The sequence below is a fragment of the Lithobates pipiens genome, unplaced genomic scaffold, assembly GCF_037356315.1.
Source record: "Lithobates pipiens isolate NorthernLeopardFrog02 unplaced genomic scaffold, aLitPip1_a1.2 Scaffold_30, whole genome shotgun sequence".
Classification (NCBI taxonomy): domain Eukaryota; kingdom Metazoa; phylum Chordata; class Amphibia; order Anura; family Ranidae; genus Lithobates; species Lithobates pipiens.
The window spans coordinates 40,635,421-40,658,618 of NW_027507791.1; the positions used below are offsets into that span (position 1 = coordinate 40,635,421).

A 23,198-nucleotide genomic window follows, 5' to 3' on the forward strand; every position below is an offset into this window, starting at 1 on the left:
CATACCACTGTCTCCTCAAAGTGGCATTGGCTCAGACGTATGTAGGCACCATCAAACAGGAGGTACACCAGCCACAGCTCAGGGAACCCCTAGCCACCTCTGGAGGAACCCTGGTTGAGAATGGTTGATCTAGAGCTTAAAAGACAACATGAAGAAATAAAAAGGCATGCACATATGAAACGTTTAATTACAAAAATATATTTAATTGTATAAAAAGCTTAATATATATATATATATATATATAGATAGATAGATATATATATATATATATATATATATATATATATATATATAGATATATTATACACCCATTTAACTTTACATGGTTTATTAGCTGTTTTTGTATTTTATACTTATTAAGATGGGCTCTACTTCAAAGCAGAGACCCTTCTCTGACTCATGCGAACCAATAAACCTCTCCCAATCATTAACAGCTGAGCTGTGTCCCACCTGATTATTGCAAAGTGCCATTACCTCCATATTTATTACAGGTACTTGTATGGCGCGATCAATTTACACAGCGCTTTACACATATACATTCACATCAGTCCCTGCCCTCAAGGGGCTTACAATTTAAGGTCCCTAACTCACGTTCATTCCTAGTATGCACACTAGAGCCAATTTAGACAGCAGCCAGTTAACCTATCAGCTTGTCTTTGGAGTGTGGGAGGAAACCGGAATACCTGGAGAAAACCCACACAAGCACAGGGAGAACATGTAAAACTCCAAGCAGGTAGTGAAAGGGTTGGCATTTGAACTGATGACCCTAGTGCTGCAAGGCAGAAGTGCTAACCACTAAAGCTGGACCTTGGAGGGTTTAAATCTTGGCCGGTTCAGCGGGGACCGGCTGAGACTCAAGCCCTCTACAGGCAGGCTGATTGTATCCAAGTCGATCCATTGATTTACTTGGGTACAACCAGCATGTTGGATTTCTAACATTTGGTTATTGCCAATGGCTATAGCTTCTAGCAATAATCACTGTGTTCTCCCAGCAGGGATGGCTCTCGGCGCCCCCCCCCCCCCACCAGGAGGGATGCCACATCAACATTGACTGTGTCGATGGGGGTATCAAGCATGGTTGTAGGAAAGAAAATCACATAATCTATGGCTTGCCTGAGCCACCATGCTGCCCATATTTTCTTTAATATCACTTTACAAACTAGTACAGTTTGTAAAAACTTGGTAAAAAAATTAAAATAAAATCACGGCCTGATATTTCAGTACATCACAAAAATATATTTTTTACCATTGAAATGTTTCGGTGCTGCTCTGTTCTGCCATCTGAAAAACAGCTTTAAAAAGTGCAAGTTGAAAACCCAACAGAAGTATAAGGAGATATCACCACCTTCTACCTATTCCTGAAGAACTTGACTCCAAAAATAAGTAGGTCGTGGGTTGTGCCTATGACCTCATTTTTTGGGGCCACTTTCTTCCATCATTGCATGTACCAGAATCCCAACACCTCCAGAGTTGGACCTTTGGGAACTCCACCGTCAAGTTTTAGACACAGGTTGCGTGATCCCGATCTGGGCTTCTCGGAACCTCCCAGATGGGAGAATTCTCATACCTGATATTCTGATCTCAACCAGCCTGAACCACTGAACTCATCAAACCCATACGGCACTCACTAGGTTCTCTCTTGGGACTTTTCCTTCATTGTTTTTTTTTTTTTCTCCATCCTTTGGAGCACCTCTTCTATTGACTACCTTTTCTGGACAGATGGGTCAATAATGAGGAAACCAGATAAGTAGGTGACAGCAAGCTGCAGGGGCAGAACTCTTGAATTCTGAAAAATAATAGGACTATAAAGTCACCATGCAGAATAGTCCTCCAGCCACCTCAGACACATGGTGGGCAGCTGCAGAACATTGAATGATAACATGGCATTAAACCCCCTATGTTCCAATGTAGAACTCTTGCATCTGTGAATGCCCTGCAGAACTTCTCTGGTTTTTCTTTTTTGCATTTAACCAACAAAATAGAAGCAGAAGAAGGTATTTGCAATAAAATTAGCAAAAATCCATTGTTGTTTCATTTTATGGTAGACCTGCACATTCCAGATAGAAGTATCATGTCTTCATGTCTTCCTTTGGTCCCAGATAAAGGTTTTGATGTTTATCCATCCCTTGCCATTTGGTTCCCTCTTCATGTTATACAATTGTCTCCACTTTATGTGTTACAATCGTCTCAGGATTGAACTGCACCGTCCTCTCTTCAATACTGCCCTGGTCTGTATTATGAGAAAGGGTAATTTCTCCATTTTGCAGGGCTGTTGTCTCCTCGTTGTCTTGAAGGCCAGTCAACGTGTTCTCGGGGGTGTCATTCTCTTCTTCCAGCTGTAGAAATGTCTCCCCAGTATGAATGTTAGTCCTCTGTATTCCTTTTACTGGAGTTTTACCTGGAAGAAGACAGAATGAGTATCTTACCATACCAACACCCAGATGATACTTTTGCAGCATAAGAAACACATTTTATGACCATTTTATGGTTTTTAGTATTAACTTCTAGCAGCAGGGGACTACGTTCAATCCCACCGAGCTTATATTTATGCAACATTGATATTAATTTAACATATGCCCCCAGTAGAGCACTGGGGGGGGGGGGGGGGGTAGTGTCATGTGGCAACAGTTACTCACAGACACACCAGTTGTAAGTGGGAAGAACTTGTAGTCAGAATACAACAATTCACAAGTTCGGAGGAAGGCTAGCCTGTCTGAGAACACTCACGGGTGAACAGCAGATCTAAGCTGAACTGACAACCTTTGTCTTGAGGGACACTTTAGCGGCATGGGACAAATTTGGGTGCCCCAAGGAGAGTAGTAATGCAGCAGCGAGCGGTGGGTGTGGCCAAATTGCTCTGACATCATCACCCTGCCACCCAGTGATGCCGAACTTACCCCAAGACAGCCGCCTGCAGCTCCCAGATGGCAACAGATTTGAGTGAGTATCTCTGTTACTTGAGGAGCCACTGCCCGGTTTGAATAATGTGTCTGGGTTTCAGGCTGCCTGAAACCTGGACACATGATTCAAAACCCTGACTGTCTGGAGGAATCCTGGACAGGTGGCAACTCTAGGCCTATGAGAGTCTGTACAGTGACCTAGAAGGGGGTGGCTATGGAGCAGGAGCCTGAGGAGCAAAGGGCAAAATGGGTGTACCGGTCGGGTGACATTCCTAGACAAATTTGAATAACACTTTTACTCGTCCCCTTACATACAAAATGAATTCGCTGAGGGAATCACTAGCTTTCCGCACTTCCACTTTAAAGATATGTTTCAAGAAGATTTAAAACAACACCAATGAATACAGTGCATGTATGCATTCATTAACTTGATTAAATGTATCCCTAAATGCAAATAGCAAAAATACTTATTTTCAATATATTATCAGCCTTGATGTGAGGCAGCACTAGGTGCATAGGAGCAGGTGTGGTGTTCTGCAGTGCTGGATTGACAAGGAACATGTTGACAGAATGAGAGAGGAGAGAGAGGACCTCATCAGCCTCCTGCCACTGCCCATTCACAGGCTGAGAATATGGAAGTGACCACCAAAAGCCTCATTGAAGCCAAGTACTGTACGTACTTTCAATATGGTATCAGCCTTGATGTCAGGACGAGGCATTGCTGGGAGCCAATCAGATGTGCTGTGTTGACAAGGAACATGTTGACAGAATGAGAGAGGAGAGAGAGGACCTCATCAGCCTCCTGCCACTGCCCAGTCACAGGCTGAGAATATGGAAGTGACCACCAAAAGCCTCATTGAAGACAAGTACTGTACGTACTTTCAATATGGCATCAGCCTTGATGTCAGGGGGCGGGGCATTACTAGGAGCCAATCAGATGTGCTGTGTTGACAAGGAACATGTTGACAGAATGAGAGAGGAGAGAGAGGACCTCATCAGTCTCCTGCCACTCCTTAACTGCCCAGTCACAGGCTGAGAACATGGAAGTGAACACCAAAAGCCTCATTGAAGACAAGTACTCTACGTATTTTCAATATGGCATGAGCCTTGATATCAGGGTGGGGCATTACTAGAAGCCAATCAGGTGTGCTGCAGTGCTGTGTTGATGACAAGGAACATGTTGACAAAATGATACAGGAAAGAGAGGACCTCATTAGTCTCTTGCCACTCCTTCACTGTCCAATCACAGGCTGGGAGCATGGACGTGACCAACAAAAGCCCTCTTTGAAGACAAGTGCTTATTTCCAATATGGTATCAGCTTTGATGTCAGGATGAGGCAGCATTAGAAGTCAATGAGGTGTGCTGTGGTGCTGTATTGACAAGGACCATGTTGACAGAATGAGACAGAAGAGAAAAGTCCTCATCAGTTTCCTGCCACTCCTTCACTTTCCAATCACACGCTGGGAATATGGAAGCGACCACCAAAATCCACCATTGAAGACAAGTGCCTATTTTCAATATGGTATCTGCCTTGATGTCAGGGTGGGGCATTACTAGGAGCCAATCAGGTGTGCTGCAGTGCTGTGCTGACAAGAAACATGCCAACAGAATGAGAGAGGAGAGAGAAGGTCTCATAAGTCTTCTGCTGCTCCTTCACTATCCAATTGCAGGATGGAAACAGGGAGGTAACCAAGCTGACTGTGTTGTCTGGTATGGTTGTGTAAATCAAAAGACTAAATGAACAGAAATACAAATCCTTTGGGTGGCAAAATACCCCTAAAATGTACTCAAACTGTATATTTAGCTGTTAGACTGACGTTAATTCTTTGCAAGACCTCAACAGCCATAGTTAATAGGAAAAACATATTTTTCAGCTTAGGTTTAAATCAAGAGTTCCCCCCCCCCCACCTCCAATAACATGGGCTCACCTGAGGTTCTGCTAAAAAAGTAGACGCAGATCATCATGGTGGTAAACATGATAATGAGAGAAGCTACAACAAGTATCAATATGTTACCGTTCATCCTATAATCTTGTCCTGTGGAGGGAAGAAGTGTTTAGAAAAATTGCCTTTTTTTTTTTTTTACATACCAGACAAATTACTTATAATCATTTTTCTAGTGCACTACTTTAAAGAGAACATCAAGAACTCCAAATAATATACATGATGCTTCGTAAAGAGACCCTGCAAGAAGATAATGGTCATTGGAATAGGTAGTGAGGTTAGTTTCTCCAAGGGTTTCCCAGACACCAGTTAGAAAAACTTTTTGCAGTACAGTGAGAAAGCTGGTAGTAGTTGGTCATATTCAGCCGGACTAGTTCTCTAAGCCCTTGTACACACGGTCGGAGATTCCGACAACCAAATCCTTCGGATTTTGTCTGACGGATTCTGTCCGAAACCGTTGCATACACACGGTCGGACGAAGTTGTCGGAAAATCTGATCGTTCAGAACGTGATGACGTAAATTCGTTACGACTACGTTCAGGCTAGTAGCCAATATCTTTGATGTAGGAATTTGATCTGAGCATGCGTGGCACTTTTTCCGATCGGAATTCTCTACACATGATCGGAGTATGTCCGATCGGAGCATTTTGTCGGAAAATATTTCCGGCAAGTTGGAAAATTTGGTCTGACTGATACACCGACGGAAACAGCCCGATGCAGACCACACACAGTCGGAATATCAGACAAAACGCTCCGATCGGACACATTCCGTCGGAATCTCCGATCGTTTGTACAAGGGCTTACACTGAAGACCTTTGGTAGCTCACCAAACAACTTGAAGTGGCTTGGTTAGCTGTGAAACGTCTTCAACAGAGAGCAAGGCCCGAAATCTGTGTGCTACACTAGGATGATCAGACTGCCCTCTCGTAATTAATGGGGGTTTGGGTTAGATTTTGCATCCTGTTCCTTTTCGTGGCTGTTCCCCCTTACATAGTGCCTCCTTGCCATTTCGATATTATGGCGCCCAGCGCTGTTGTCCCTCTTTTTATTCTCCACTGCATCAGACACATAATATTCTGCATATGTCCCTAGTTTCATCTAGATGTCTTTATCATCTTGAGAATGCCCTTCTCCTGAAGAAGCATCTTTATGAAATGCGTTGAGATACTTGCAACTCCACCACAGCTGTACAAACTGATACCTACCTTGTTGTTTCATAGTTAGTTATAGTTAGTAAGGTTGAATAAAGACACCAGTCCATCCAGTCCAACCTGAGTGAGTGTCTACAATTGTCCCTATCCCTGTGCATCGCTCACTCACATCGGTCCCTACCCTCAAGGAGCCCACAATCCAAGGTCCCCATTCATATACTAGGGACAATTTTTTACAGAAGCCAATTAACCTACCTGCATGTCTTTGGAGTGTGGGAGGAAACCGGAGGACCCAGAGGAAACCCACACAGGCACAGGGAGAACATGCAAACTCCAGGCAGGTAGTGTCGTGGTTGGGATTTGAACCAGCGACCCTTCTTACTGCTAGGTAAGAGTGCTACCCACTACACCACTGTTCCACCATCTTTAATTGTATATGTACATGACATACCAATGTAGGGCCTATTCTTGGGTAGATGTATGCATCCTATGTAGAATGAAGCTATGGTTGAGCCCACACAAAACTTTTGGGTATCTGTATACTGTTTTTTTCAACATCTTGATGTCGTTTTTCATTTATTTATTAATTTATTTATTTTCTATTAACCTTTATGTTTTAACATGACCAACTGGTGCTCTGGTTGAGTCAAATATAATAAACTTTGGGTTTTATGTAACTATGGAGTAGAGATGGTCAATTTCCTGACAGGTTATTCACCTGTAAATCCCTGAGTTTTGTGTTTACCACCCCATTAGGGTTGGAAGTTTTGGTCTTTTATATATTTACGTTATGTGGTAAACAATAGCTCCAAGTTCATTACTGGCAATGCAGTTTGAGAGAACAAGGCCAGTTGCATGTGACTGACCACTAATGGCTATATTATCAATTCCCGACTCGACTACGCAAATTCCCTCTATCTAGGACTTCCCAAATAACAAATTTCACGTCTACAAATCACCCAGAACACAGCAGCCAGACTGGTAACTGGGAAAAAAACCTGGGAATCAATCACCCCGTCCCTGAGGACCCTCCATTGGCTAGCCGTGAAGGACCGGGTTACATTTAAGACCCTCTGCCTCACTCACAAATATACACAAGGAAAAGCCCCGCCACGGGCGGACTGACCATTGGCCCACTTGGGCACTGCCCGAGGGCCCCATGTCACTAGGGGGCCCCATCAGGGTTGCCAGCCTCAGTAAAACCAGGGACAGTATGTAAAAATGTATGTTTTCTTTTACATCTGTCTCTGAAATGTCCCTTACCGACATCCTTTTGGTCTAAAAATCCAGAGATTATAGCTGCCCCATCTCTCCAATACCTTCTCAGCCAATAGAAACATGTCTGTGTATACTGTGTGTTTGTGTATACTGTGTGGCCCCATAATCTCTGATTGTCTGGGGGCCCCATAATCTCCTATTGCCCGGGGGCCTCATGAGTTGTCAGTCCACCCCTGAGCCCCGCAATACCTCTGTGTCAAAATACACCACTATACCCCAGGTCGCCCCCTCCGGTCAACTAACCAGAACCTCCTCCACATCACCAAGACCCGTTATAAATTAAAAGGCGAATGAAGGTTCGCAGTCCAAGGACCAAGGCTATGGAACACTCTACCCGTGGACATCCGCTCGGAATCAATCACCCCGTCCCTGAGGACCCTCCATTGGCTAGCCGTGAAGGACCGGGTTACATTTAAGACCCTCTGCCTCACTCACAAATATACACAAGGAAAAGCCCCGCCAGGGGCGGACTGACCATTGGCCCACTTGGGCACTGCCCGAGGGCCCCATGTCACTAGGGGGCCCCATCAGGGTTGCCAGCCTCAGTAAAACCAGGGACAGTATGTAAAAATGTATGTTTTCTTTTACATCTGTCTCTGAAATGTCCCTTACCAACATCCTTTTGGTCTAAAAATCCAGAGATTATAGCTGCCCCATCTCTCCAGTACCTTCTCGGCCAATAGAAACATGTCTGTGTATACTGTGTGTTTGTGTATACTGTGTGGCCCCATAATCTCTGATTGTCTGGGGGCCCCATAATCTCCTATTGCCCGGGGGCCTCATGAGTTGTCAGTCCACCCCTGAGCCCCGCAATACCTCTGTGTCAAAATACACCACTATACCCCAGGTCGCCCCCTCCGGTCAACTAACCAGAACCTCCTCCACGTCACCAAGACCCGTTATAAATTAAAAGGCGAACGAAGGTTCGCAGTCCAAGGACCACGGCTATGGAACGCTCTACCTGTGGACATCCGCTTGGAAGAATACCATCTGGCCTTCAGGAAGAAGCTCAAGACCCAAATCTTCTGAAGACCCAGATGGACACTGGGGGCAAAAGCACCTTATTTTGCATATGTAGCGCTATATAAGTTATTCATTCATTATACCATGACCCGGGGAAATGAGAACCTTCACAGGCATATAGTAGGAAAGGGACGGAACCTCTGTCAGGTATATGGCTAATGATGTCCCTAATGGGAAGAGCTATAAACATTTCCACGTCTTTCTTGAAGAACTGACTTGTTCAGACATCAGTGAAAAAGTCTCACCAAACAATGTTTTGGGATCACCCAGGGCCCTTATGTACCCCGATAAAGGAGCCCTCCCTTCCCTTGAGAAAGAGGCTCTGCACACCCCCGAAACATTGCTTAGTGACATTTTTTAACTAAACTCTGAAGAAAGGGTGGAAAATTCTAAAGACTTAAAATAGTAAAGGGTATTATCTCTCCAGTCCTGTACAAACAGCCTGAAACGTATGGGTGTTTGTCTGTGTGGTGCGCCTCTGAATCTCTTTGTCCATTGGGAAATTCTGCCTCACTTCCTGCCTTGGAGACAGCGATTACTGAGATAGGAATTAAGAAAGAATATCTTTAATGGGGGAATAAATTCTTCTGGAAGATTTCTCCCTACATCTTGTTCCAGTAACAAAAATATTCAGTATTTCCTATTACATCCCAGTAATGAAGGTCACTCACCAGAAAAAGAGCAAGGGGCGCAAATGGCAAGAGAAACTTGACAGGGGTTCTAATCTTCCTCTACTCTAGTGATCTCCAAAGCCAGCCGAATGTGGCCCTTTGCCTGCCTTTATCAGGCCCTTGGGGCACTGATCTTTACATTGATATGAGGAACTATTCTTCACACTACCATAATTGCACTGATGGGGCACTATTCCTCCTACTGACACCAATGATGGGGCACTATTCCTCCCACTGACACCAATGATGGGGCACTATTCCTCTCACTGACACCAATGATGGGGCACTATTCCTCCTACTGACACCAATGATGGGGCACTATTCCTCCCACTGACACCAATGATGGGGCACTATTCCTCTCACTGACACCAATGATGGGGCACTATTCCTCCCACTGACACCAATGATGGGGCACTATTCCTCCCACTGGCACCAATGGTGGGGGCACTAGTCCTCCCATTGACACAAATGATAAGGCACTATTCCTCCCACTGATACCAATGATGGGGCACTATTCCTTCCACTGACACCAATGATGGGGCACTATTCCTTCCACTGACATCAATGATGGGGCACTATTCCTCCCACTGATACCAATGATGGGGCACTATTCCTCTCACTGACACCAATGAGGGGGCACTACTCCTCCCACTGACACCAATGACAGGACATTATTCTTCTCACTGATACCAATGATGGGACACTATTCCTCCCACTGACAACAGTGACGGGGAACTATTCCTCCAGCTATCGCAAATGATGGGGCACTATTCTTCCCACTGACACCAATGATGGTGCACTATGCATCCTACTGATACCAATGATGGGGCACTATTCCTCCCACTGACACCAATGATGGTGCACTATTCCTCCTACTGATAACAATGATGGTATACTATTCCTTCCACTGACACCAATTATGGGGCACTATTCATCCAACTGGTACCAATTATGAGGTACTATTCACCCCACTAATACCCACAATGGGGCACTATTCTTCCCACTGGCAACAATGGTGGGGCACTAGTCCTCCCACTGACACAAATGATAAGGCACTATTCCTCCCACTGATATCAATGATGGGGCATTATTCCTCCCACTGACACCAATGATGGGGCACTATTCCTTCCACTGACACCAATGATGGGGCACTATTCCTCCCACTGACAACAATGATGGGGCACTATTCCTCCCACTGACACCAATTATGGGGCACTATTCATCCCACTGGTACCATTTATTAGGTACTATTCATCCCACTAATACCAACAATGGGACACTATTCCTCCCACTGACACCATTGATAGGGCACTATTCCTCCCACTGGTACCAATTACGAAGCACTATTCCTCCCACTAATACCAATGATGGGGCACTATTCCTCCCACTGATACCAATGATGGGGCACTATTCCTCCCACTGATACCAATGATGGGACACTATTCCTCCCACTGATACCAATGATGGGGCACTATTCCTCCCACTGACACCAATGATGGGGCACTATTCCTCCCACTGATACCAATGATGGGGCACTATTCCTCCCACTGACACCAATGATGGGGCACTATTCCTCCCACTAGTACCAATTACGAAGCACTATTCCTACCACTGGCACCGGTGCTGGGGGCACTAGTCCTCCCATTGACACAAATGATAAGGCACTTCTCCTCCCACTGATATCAATGACGGGGCACTAATCCCCCACCTGCTGGGCACAAGAGTTATGTATTTCTTTTTAAAACCACTGACCACCAAGCCTGAGATACAGTCTATTCCAGCCAAAGCTGGGTTATTTTCTACTTCTACTGGCCGCAGTCCAGTCTGAATGACAGTAAATGGGCCCTTTGTTTAGAAAGTTTGGAGACCCCAGATCTACTCAATCAAAAACTAATTAAAAAAAAAAAGGCTTTGGCTATAAATATACTTTAAACTACAAATTCATCGGACTTACCTGCAAAGCAGCTTGTCCATGGGATTACAGAGGTACGTTCTTGGCTGACCGGGTTGGTTACAACACAAGTAAAGGAGACATCTCGATGAGTTGAGTTCAAAGTCATCTTAAGCAGGCGTTTCTCATCATAAAGACTGTAGGTCTCATTTAATGGACCCTCTTGTCCAGTGTTAACTATCCAGCTATAGGTTACGTTATTCCCCGTAGTCACGTTGCAGCTGAGAATAATGCCGCAAACTTGGCCTTGTCTTCTTGACACGAAGACTTCGACTTCTGGCTTGGCCGCCACTTCTAGGAATGAAGAAACATTGAAACGTTTTGAACTTCATAATACATAATAGTTATAGGAGGTATAAATCTATTGAACACCTACCGTAGACAGTGAGGTCAAATCGATGAAGTTTCATGTGTCCCCGAGTATCCACCATTTGGCAAGTGAACATCCCAGTGTCCCTCAACTCTAACCCCGATATTTCCAAAGTGAAGTTCTGGAGAAGGTTGACTCTGCCGTGGAAACAAGATTGATACGTCGTGTCCAAGGATCCTCGGGAAAAAGAGGCCACTAAATGATCTATAGGAGACAAGTGCCTCCAGAAGACTTCCCTGGGGTTAAATCCTGAAGGAACCAATGGTAACAGAAAGACGGATCCACCTTGTATTCCTCTAATGTGAGTGAGTTCTTCAGCACCACAAAGCCTACCTGTAAAATTAAGACATAATACTAAGGCACCCGATACATTTTAAAGTGGACCTTTTAGCAACTTTCACGAGTCTGTATGCATAAACTCCTGACATATCAAAATATACAGCGAAAGCAGGGCCGGGACAAGGGGTGGGCAAGAGGGGAGGCTGCCCTGGGCACTGTGGTATCATGTAAGGTGGGGGGGGGCACCACAAGGAAATAGGGGGGAGGGGATTAGGGGAGCAAGAGGGGCGGCTGCCCTGGGCACTGTGGTATCATGTAAGGTGGGAGGGGGCACCACAAGGAAATAGGGGGGAGCGGATTAGGGGAGCAAGAGGGGTGGCTGCCCTGGGCACTGTGGTATCATGTAAGGTGGGGGGGCACCACAAGGAAATAGGGGGGGGATTAGGGGAGCAAGAGGGGCGGCTGCCCTGGGCACTGTGGTATCATGTAAGGTGGGGGGGCACCACAAGGAAATAGGGGGGAGGGGATTTATGTTGGAAAGGGGGATTTGGGGGGCAGCAGGGAGTATTATAGGAGGGGAAATTTGGGGGGTATGCTAAAATTTAGGGGGAGAAGGAATGGGGGAAAAATATTTGTGCTAGGAGGGATGATTGGGGTGCTTTGTGCTGGAAGGGGGGGTTTCCAGTGGATTTATTGGGAGGGGTAATCTTAGCCCTTGTACACACGGTCGGACATTCTGACAACCAAATCCGTTGGATTTTGTCCGACGGATTTTGTCCGAAACTGTTCCATACACACGGTCGGACAAAGTTGTCGGAAAATCCGATCATTCAGAACGTGATGACGTAATTTCGTTATGACGGGACTACGTTCAGGCTAGTAGCCAATAGCTTTGGTCTAGGATTTTGATCTGAGCATGCGTGGCACTTTGTCCGTCGGAGTAGGCTACACATGATCGGAGTATGTCCGATCAGAGCATTTTGTCGGAAAATTTTACGGACAAGTTGGAAACAGTCCGATGCAGACCACACACAGTCGGATTATCCGACAAAACGGTCCGATAGGACACATTCCGTCTGAATCTCCGACCGTGTGTACAAGGGCTTAGGGGTAGATCATTTGTGCTAAGAGAAGTGATTTTTTTTTGGGGGGGGCACTTGAATTGGGGGGATTTGGGGGGGTGAGGGGTATAATTTCTGCTGGGGGGGATTTCAGCAAGGGAACAGATTTGCACTGGGAGGAGGGGGAATTTATGCTTGGGGGGGTGAAAAAGATTAGTGCTCAGTTTTTTTGGGGGGGGAATTTTTGATGACGCATAATGCTCATACACCTTGAGGGCGGGGGGGGTGCAGTTTGGCATGTTTGCCCTGGGCTCTGGATGACCTTGTCCCGACACTGAGCGAGAGTAATCTTTTTTTTTCCCGAAAAGCTTCAGTAGCATTAAAAAGTCATCATTGGGCTTCGGTCCAGTGCCTAGGCAGAGATGATGTCATCAGTCTGCTGCAGGCAGGATGAAGCATTTCCTCAGTCTCCCTCCAGTAATCAGAGTGTACATGCACTGCATTATCCAAAATCTAACCACACAGTTTGATTGGATTCCATTAGAGTGGACGTTTTGGATGACAAGCACAAATTTTTGATGTTCTAAATACCAACAGCATGGAGGTCAAACCACAATCACCTAAGGTGGTCACCAGGACCCCTAAAGTCTTTACATAATAGGTTCACCCCATCTCCTTGATGCCTGTTTTACAGGGAATTTGCCGCAAAGTATGGGGGCTTTGTGAGAAGCCGTTGAGGGAAGCTGACCCTCAAGGCTGTTTACTAGTTTAGGGTTTAGTATGCAACCCAGGAGACTGAGGATGACTGCTTCCACTGGAGGCTTTTCACACATCAATTTCGCTTTGTAGCCTGATGTCCTCTAAATAAAGGCAACAGGGTATTTTTTTTTTACCAAGGATGCAACTTAAATTATTAGGACATTAAACTGGAATTTTGTTTAAATTTTCACATCCTAACTTGCTTGCGGTTCCATACCCTGTTTTCCCGAAAATAAGACCTAGCGTGATTGTCAGTGATGGCTGCAATATAAGCCCTACCCCCCAAATAAGCACTAGTTAAAGTCCGTATTTTCAAGGTAGGGCTTATTTTCGGGGAAACAAGGTAGGGATTATTTGGGGGTAGGGCTTATAATGCAGTCATCACCGGCAATCACGCTAGGTCTTATTTTCAGGGGGAAACAGGGTATTTTGGTGACTATGTTTCATATATGCCTTGGTAAATGGTCCCTCTAGTGGTCACCTCCATATCAGGGAATGGGAGACCCCACCATGCTTAAGGCTGGAGAACGCAGAGGCTCACAGCAGAAGTCCGCTGTGTCCGCTGTGTCTCCATTCACCGTTTTAGGTCCAACTTCAGCCCAAATTCTGGACTGAATTCAGACCTGAAACAGACCAAAAGAAGCACGGGACTCCTGTGGAATTCGCACCGGAGCCGCTGCGGAGATGTGTGAACCGGCTCCATAGAGAGCAGGTCACAATCTCTTGCTATGTGAATTGGATGCGAAGAAACCCACATCCAATTTCGCAACAGTGTGAACCCAGCCTTAAAGGAGAAGTTTGGACTTTGAAAGAAAACAAACATACATACTAACCTCTATGCCGCAGCTGTCCCGTGTCTGCTCTTCTTGGGGTGTCTTTGGATTGTTGAAGGAAACCGAAGTACTTAGCGGAAACACTCAGAACATTCAAACTCCATGCAGGTAGAGTCCTGACCAGGATGTGACCCAAGGACCCCAGTGCTACAGGGCAGAGAGAGAGAGAGAGAAAGAGAGAGAGGAGAAGGAGAGGGAAAGAAAGGAGGAGAGAAAAAGCTAGGGAGGGAGAGAAAAGAGGAGCAAAGGGGGAAAAGAAAGGAGGAGAGAAAGAGAGAGGGAGGGGGGGAGGGAGAGAAAGGAGGAGGGGAAGAGGGAAAGAAAGGAGGAACGAGAGAGAGGGAGAGGGAAAGAAAGGAGGAGGGAGAAAAGGGAGGGAAAGAAAGGAGGAGAGAAAAAGAGAGGGAAAGAGAGAAAGGAGAAGCGAGAAAGGGAAAAGAAAGGAGGAGGGAGAGAGGGAAAAGAAAAGAGGGTCACGAGAGAAAGAGGGAGGGAAATAAAGCAGAGGGAGAGAAAGGAAGAGAGAAAGAGAGAGGGAAAGAAAAGAGGGGCGAGAGAGAGAGAGAGAGAGGGAGGGAAATAAAGCAGAGAGAGGGAGAGAAAGGAGGAGAGAAAGAGAGAGGGAAAGAAAGGAGGGGGAAGAGAAAGGGGGGGGTGGGAAATAAAGGAAAAAAGGGGGAGAGGTGGGGGAATAAAGGTGAGAGAGAGAAACAAAAGAGGAGAGAGAGGGGGAGAAGAAAGGAGGAGAAAGAGAGAGGAAGAGAGGGAAAGCAAGAAGAGAGAGGGAAAGAATGGAGGAGCGAGAGAGAAATGGAAATAAATGAGAAAAGGGGAGAAAGAAAAGAAGTGATAGAGGGGTAAAGAAAAGAGGGGAAAGAGAGAGAGGGTGGGAGGGAAAGAAAGGAGGAGCAAGATAGAGAAAGAGAGAAAGGAGGGTTGAGATGGAGAGGGGGAAAGGGAAAGAAAGGAGAAGCGAGAGAGGGAAAGAAAGGAGGAGAGAGGGAAAAAAAGAGGAGCGAGAGAGAGAGAATGAGAGAGGGAAAGAAAGGAGGAAAGAGGGAGAGAGAGAGATAGAAAGAAAGGAGGAGAGAGGGAGACACAGAGAGAGACAGAGAAAGGAGAGAGAGAGAGAGAAAGGAGGAGCGAGAGAGAGAGAGAGAGAGAGAGAGAGAGAGGGGAAAGAAAGGAGGAGAGAGGGAGAGAGGGGAAAAAAAGAGGAGCAAGATAGAGAGAATGAGAGAGGGAAACAAAGGAGGAGAGAGGGAGAGAGAGAGAGAAAAAAAGGAGGAGAGAGGGAAAGAAAGGAGGAGAGAGGGAGAGAGAAAGAAAGGAGGAGAGAGGGAAAGAAAGGAGGAGAGAGGGAGAGAGAAAGAAAGGAGGAGAGAGGGAGAGAGAAAGAAAGGAGGAGAGAGGGAGAGAGAAAGAAAGGAGGAGAGAGGGAGACAGAGAGAAAGAAAGGAGGATAGAGGGAAAGAAAGGAGGAGAGAGGGAGAGAGGGAAAGAAAGGAGGAGAGAGGGAGAGAGGGAAAGAAAGGAGGGGAGAGGGAGAGAGAGAAAGAAAGGAGGAGCGAGAGAGAGAGAGAGAGAGAGAGAGAGAGAGAGAGAGAGAGAGAAAGAAAGGAGGAGTGAGAGAGAGAGAGAGAGAGAGAAAGAAAGGAGGAGTGAGAGAGAGAGAGAGAGAAAGAAAGGAGGAGTGAGAGAGAGAGAGAGAGAGAGAGAGAGAGAAAGGAGGAGTGAGAGAGAGAGAAATAAAGAAAGGAGGAGTGAGAGAGAGAGAGAGAGAAATAAAGAAAGGAGGAGTGAGAGAGAGAGAGAAATAAAGAAAGAAAGAAAGAAAGAAAGGAGGAGAGGGTGAGAGAGAGAAAGAAAGGAGGAGAGGGTGAGAGAGAGAAAGAAAGGAGGAGAGGGTGAGAGAGAGAAAGAAAGGAGGAGAGGGTGAGAGAGAGAAAGAAAGGAGGAGAGAGGTAGAGAGGGGAAAAAAAGAGGAGTGAGAGAGAGAGAGAAAGAAAGGCGGAGGAGGAGGAGAAAGAGAGAAAGACAGGTGGAGGGGGGAGAGAGAGGGGGGGGGAGAAAGGAGGAGTGAGAGAGATGGGGGGGCGAGGGGTAGAAAGGTGAAACAGAGAGATGGAGCGAGAGACAGATATGAGGAGAAGGAGATAGAGAAATAAAGGAGGAGAGGGAGAGAGATCACACTGGTGGTAGATTGCGATGAGGTAACATTATCTTGTGTAGTAATGTGTTGTGGTAACATATTCCACTTCCTTTGGGGGCAACACATCCCCCACAATGAATATCACCACACTAGGATGAGGACAGATGACGCTTTGCTGTGCCTTGCAGTAGAACGCAAACAATTGTCTGTCCCCGCACTGCCTGTCTAAATGGCCCTTATAATTGGTGCCATACTTCTTGTAGGTTTTGATGCTGATCTCTGTATATTTATATATTGGACATCATTTTTAAACAGGAAGAAGAGCCAAACATCCCCAAGTACAAATATATATATATCTATGTATTTACAAAGTTCACATCTTTGGACAACATTAACCCCATTGTTTCCAATAATCTCAGTATAAATAAGAAGGACGGGTCTATCCCCCCTGTACAGCGGGGCATTCCCCGGCTCCTACCTGTGAGGGGCAGCAGTAGAAGGGTGAGGAGGGTCCGGCACGTTGCTCCCACCATACTCATTCTCTCCGGTGGTTTTGGGTCTCTTCTGACTCCTCTGCGGTCTGTAATGAAATCCCCTCTGATCATGAAGAGAAATTTGTACACAGAGAATCCAAACTTCCCCTGATCTCCCTTCTCATGACCAATGGGGACATTTCTTCTGGAAAGGGGAACTCCATTTGTGGTCGGTGATGTAAGAGCTCCCCGAGCTCCGACATGTCTGCAGAAATTCTTCACTTATCCAACTTCCACGGCTCTGATGTTTTCTGTGATTTAAAGGAACACCGTCAGTAAAATGTTATCCCATCCAATCTCGTGCGTTGAAACGCGTTCAGGACGGTTCTGACGTGTTAAACGTTTTCTTCTACAGTCTTCATGCTCTGAGATCAATCAGGTCTATGTGTGTGTGTGTCAAAGTTACTTGCTACAATGTAGAATTGTTGCACTGCAACCAGACATGTGCAGTTCGTTTCGTTCCAAATTGAAATTCGAACAAATTTAAATTTTTGGGAAATTTCGAATGTATCTAAATTTTTTAATTTAGTACCGAAGTTAAACGAATCTGAAATAATGAAAAAAAAAAAAATTTGGACGAAATTTGAATTCCAATCAATTTGAATCCATTTCAAATCATTTTCAAATTCAAACAGTTTTATTATTAGAATTCCAAGTTTTCAAACTCGGAACGTTTTTGACTTGTTTTCCAATTTCCAAAGAGAATAAGATAGAATAGAAAACAAAGGAATATAATAGAAAAAAAAAAACAAATAGAATAGAATAGAAAAGAATAGAAAAAAGAATAGAATAAAATAGAAAGAAGAACCATCTTCTGATGTCTCTGATTGTGAAGGACTGTTTTGGATTTCGAGGGATTGTCACAGATTTTGAGGGACTGTCCCTGATTTCGAGGGACTGTCTCTGATGTTGTTGGGACTGTCCCTGATTTCAAGGGACTGTCTCTGATGTTGTTGGGACTGTCCCTGATTTCGAAGGACTGTCTCTGATTACAATGGACTATTCCTGATTTCGAGAGACTGTCCCTGATTTTGAGGGAATGTCTCTGTTTACGAGGGATTGTCTCTGATTTTCCAGGGACTTTCTCACATTTAGAGAAATTGTCCCTGATTTCAAGGGACTGTCCCTGATTACAAGGGATTGTCTCTGATTTTCAAGGGACTGTCTCCGATTTAGAGGGACTGTCTCCGATTTAGAGGGACTATCCCTGATTGTGAGGGATTGTCCCTGATTTCAAGGGACTGTCTCTGATTACGTGGGATTGTCCTTGATTATGAGGGTCTTTCCCTGATTACGAGGGATTGTCTCAGATTCTCCAGGGACTGTCTCGATTTTGAGGGACTTTCCCTGATTTCAAGAGATTGGCCCCAATTACGAGGGATTATCTCTGACTTTCCAGGGACTGTCCCGGATTTTGAGGGGCTGTCCCTGATTTCAAGGGACTGTCTCTGATTACAAGGGATTGTCCTTGATTATGAGGGAGTGTCCCTGATTACGAGGGATTGTCTCAGATTTTCCAGGGACTGTCTCAATTTCGAGGGACTGTCCCTGATTTCAAGAGATTGTCCCCAATTACGAGGGATTGTCTCTGATTTTCCAGGGACTGTCTCTGATTTTGATGGATTGTCCCTGATTTCGAGGGACTGTCTTTGATTATGAGGGATGGTCTCTGATTTTGAGGTACTGTCTCTGATTTCTAGGGACTGTCCCTGATTACGAGGGATTGTCCCTGATTACGAGGGACTGTCTTTGATTTTGAGGTACTATCTCTAATTTCGAGGGACTGTCCCTGATTTTGAGGGACTGTCTTGGATTTCAAGGGGCTGTCCCTGATTACAAGTGATTGTCTCTGATTTTCCAGGGACTGTCTCCGATTTAGAGGGACTGTCCCTGATTTTGAGGGATTGTCCCCTATTTCAAGGGACTGTCCCTTATTACGAGGGATTGTCCCTGATTTTGAGGGACTGTCCCTTGTAACGAGGGATTGTCTCCAATTTTCCAGGGACTGTCTCAGATTTCGAGGCACTGTCCCTGATTTCGTTAGATTGTCCCTGATTATGAGGAATCGTCTCTAATTTTCCAGGGACTGTCCCTGATTTTGTGGGATTGGCTCTGATTTTGAGGGACTGTCTCTGATTTTGAGGTACTGTCTCTGATTGCAAGGGAGCGTCTCTGATTTTGAGGTACTGTCCCCGCTTTCGAGGGAATGTCCCTGATTTTGAGGGACTGTCTCTGATTTCAAGGGGCTGTCTCCCATTTTGAGAAATTGTCCCTGATTTCAAGAGACTGTCTCTGATAACGAGGGATTGTCTCAGATTTTCCAAGGACTGTCTCCAAACTTGAGGGACTGTCCCTGATTTTGAGGGATTGTCCCTGATTTCGCGGGATTGTCTCTGATTTCAAGGGGCTGTCTCCCATTTCGAGAGGCTGTCCCTAAATTCAAAGGATTGTCCCTAATTTTGAGGGATCGTCCCTGATTTCGAGCGACTTTCCCCGATTTTGAGGTCCTGTCTCTGATTTTAAGGGATGGTCCCTGATTTGGAACATAGTCCCTCCTCATTTGTCCTTCATTTTGGTCTGATCTCTATAATTGTATATAAAATTAACTTTCTATCTTTCCAAAAGTGTTTCCCAGTGCCAAACCTTTCATCCCATTTCTAAATTGCTACATTTGTAAATTCCAAAACCCGATATAAAGGAATAGTATTGGTAAAAGAAGCAGTTGGGTTTAACTAATAATTTTTTTTTACAATTCTCCTTTAAGGGGGCGTGGCAGGGGGCGTGTCCCAATGCCTGCATACTTTTGCTCGTAGGTGTCCCTCGTTCCCGTCTCTCAGAGAGTTGGGAGGTGTGCTGGAAGCGTAGATTGTGTCTAATTCCCAGAGTTCCGCTTTAATATTCAGTGTGTGTGTGTGGGGGGGGGGATTGATTTACTAGAAGTGGAGAGTGCAACATCTGGTATAACGGTGGATGGAAGCCAATCAGCTTGTTCCAATTAAGCTTTGACGTCAAAACCTGGAAGCTGATTGGCTCCCATACGTGGTACGCACCAGATGTTGCGCTCTCCGCTTGTAGTAAATCACCCCCCATTGTGTCCAAGCCAAAAGATTCCTTCAAGATCCTTCAAGATAAATCTATTATCCTTATGTGTGGGACTTACCTGGGGCTCCTCAACCTGGTTTCATCCCGAGAACTTGGTATGGTCCATCACCTTCAACCCCCATCTGTAAATGTGACCCGTTCCAGAAGCCAGGCCAGATAAATACTTATGGAATTTCCTGGTACGAGAGCCCAGAGCCGGGATCTGATCACAAGTCATGTGACTGCCGGGAAATGGAAGGGAGTTTTTTTTTTTTTCAAGGGTTCTCCTTCCAAGGCCTCACAATGAGGACCATCAAAAACCCCAAAGAAGACACGTGATTGGTCATCATGGAAACATCACAGGATTGCTTTTGTTTTTTTCCTTATCATCATGAGATGCAGAAATATTAAATGTCAGCAGATTAAGAAAAGTGAAGTGCTCAACTTCCTCCTCCCGTCCCTCCCGTCCCCCCCCCCCCCCCCCGGTCACCCCTCCCGTCCCCTCCCGCCCCTCCCGCCTCCCAGTCAATCATTACACAGAAGGTTCATATGTAGAAAGTGTCGTCCTCCATATGTGTTTAACCCTTTCACTTTTTTTTTAACCACTTCCTATCCGGGCCATTTCTGACACTTCGCTCCTACATGTAAAAATCTACTTTTCTTTCCTTTTTTGCTAGAAAAATTACTTAGAACCACCAAACATATATATATATATATATACAATATCTCACAAAAGTAAGTACACCCCTCGCATCTTTGTGAATCTTTTCTTCTATCTTTTCATGTGACAACACTGAAGAAATGACACTTGTCTACAATCTAAAGTAGTGAGTGTACAGATTGTATAACAGTGTCAATTTTCTGTCCCCCTCAAAATAACTCAACACACAGCCAGTGGGGCAGACTGAGCATTTGGCCACTCGGGGCACTGCCCGAGGGGACCCGGGCCACTAAGGGGGCCCCATCAGGGTTGCCAGCCTCAGTAAAACCAGGGACAGTATGTAAAAATTTGTGTTTTTTTTTTTTATTTCTGTCTCTTAAATGTCCTTACCGACATCCTTTTGGTCTAAAAATCCTGAGATTATAGCTGTCCCACCTCTCCAGTACCTTCTCAGCCAATAGAAACATGTCTATGTATACTGTGTGTACATGTCTGTGTATACTGTGTGTTTGTATACTGTGTGGCCCCATAATCTTTGATTGCCTGGGGGCCCCCTAATCTCTGATTGCCTGGGGGCCCCATAATCTCCTATTGCCCGGGGGCCCCATGAGTTGTCAGTCCGCCCTTGCACACAGCCATTGAGGTCTAAACCGCTGGCAATAAAAGTATATATATTTTTTTATATGTGATTGAGTGGGTTTACATACAATTTAGGCACTATATACATAAATAAAAGAATAATAATAATAATAATAAAATAAAATAACAATAATAATAACATTTTATATATATATATATATATATATATATATATATATATATATATATATATATATATATATATATATATATATATATATTATATATACATATCCACTGTGTGTGTATATATATATGCACTGTGTGTGTATTTATATATATATATATATATATATATATATATATATACATATATATATATATATATATATATATATATATATATATATATATATATATATATATATATATATATATATATACATATATATATATATATATATATATAATATATATATATATATATATATATATATATATATATATGTATATATATATATATATGTATATATATATATATATATATATATATATATATATATATTATATATATATATATATATATATATATATATATATATATATATATATATATATATATATATATATATACTATATATATATATATATATATATATATATATATATATATATATATATATATATATATATGTATATATATATATATATATATATACACACACACACACCACACACACACAGTGCATATGTATATATATATATATATATATATATATATATATATATATATATATATATATATAATGTTATTATTATTATTATTGTTATTTTTATTTTATTATTATTATTTTATTTATATATAAGTATTCACCCCCTTGGTTTTTTTACCTATTTTGTTACATTATAGCCTTTAGTTAATTTTTTTTTTCTATCTGAATTATAGGTGATGGATCAGAACACAATAGTCTACATTGGTGAAGTAAAATTAGAAATATATATATACATAAAACTATTTTTCAGAAATAAAAAAAATGATAATTGGCATGTGCGTATGTATTCACTATTCATAATTAGTGAAATGATGTCCACATGTGTGCAATCTAAGTGTCACATGATCTGTCATTACATAGACACACCTTTGTGAAAGGCCCCAGAGGCAGCAACACCTAAGCAAGAGGCACCACTAACCAAACACTGCCATGAAGACCAAGGAAGTGTCAGGAAAGGCTGGCTGGGGACAGTGGTCTGTCACCTGTCTGTGCATGCCTGCGGGTGCCTGTGCGTGTGTTTGCGGTCGCCCGGTTGCGCGCGCACGGTTACCGGCGCCAGGCTGGCTATTTAAACACAGTTCTCCCTTCTGATCTTGCTGCTTGATCTACAGCGTTCCTGAGACTATTACCTGAATCTGATCTGTTTGTGTATTGACCGGCCTGACCTGCGACCTTCCCTGCCGTCTACGACTCTGCGCCTGTCTCATCCTCTGGTCCATCCGTGCTCATCCGTTATCGACCCGGCTTGTTCCACGTTCCCGCCTCTGCCTGCTGCATCTGTTCCTGTACTGACTGTCTGGTTTGACCCAGCTTGCCTGACTCTTCTGTGTGCCTGCCCCTGAGTGATCCACCTGTTCCTGTTGGTCTCCTGCTGTCTACTGGTTCCTGTCTGCTGTCACTGGGGCCTGCTTGTCCAGCTACAGTTCCTGAAGTCAGCCAGATCCATCCACCGGCTGTTGATCCTGCCAGGCACTCGTGCTACCTCTGACTCCCGTGCCTCCTGTCACCATCATCAGGGGCGTGAGTCGGGGACGCAAGAGAGGTCTCCTTCTGCATTCCGGGCTCACCACTAAGCAGCCATGACCGAGCCCGCGCAGGGAGCCTCTCCTTTGGATGAACTGTGTTTGCATCTGGCGGGTTTGACCCAGGCAGTTTAAAGGCCTTCAAGAAAGCTATTCCGTTTTGGAGGAACGTGTGTT

General features: G+C 44.4%; 1 protein-coding gene across 3 annotated transcripts; it reads right to left on the reverse strand.

Moving 5' to 3' along the window:
• Positions 1-311: 311 nt before the first annotated feature.
• On the reverse strand, positions 312-20,430 carry LOC143942690 (SLAM family member 8-like). Of its 3 annotated transcripts, none has more exons than XM_077464065.1 (6): positions 20,066-20,427; positions 16,851-17,156; positions 11,295-11,621; positions 10,922-11,212; positions 4,830-4,937; positions 312-2,398 (listed from the first exon to the last, which is right to left on the reverse strand). In XM_077464065.1, the coding sequence occupies exons 2-6, from the start codon at positions 16,975-16,977 to the stop codon at positions 2,151-2,153; spliced, it is 1,101 nt and encodes a 366-aa protein (XP_077320191.1). In that variant the 5' UTR covers positions 16,978-17,156; positions 20,066-20,427; the 3' UTR covers positions 312-2,150. The 3 variants fall into 3 exon arrangements, with proteins under 3 accessions (XP_077320191.1, XP_077320192.1, XP_077320193.1); XM_077464066.1 differs by having other exon boundaries at positions 16,851-17,452; XM_077464067.1 differs by lacking the exon at positions 4,830-4,937 and having other exon boundaries at positions 20,066-20,430.
• Between the last annotated feature and the right edge of the window lie 2,768 nt (positions 20,431-23,198).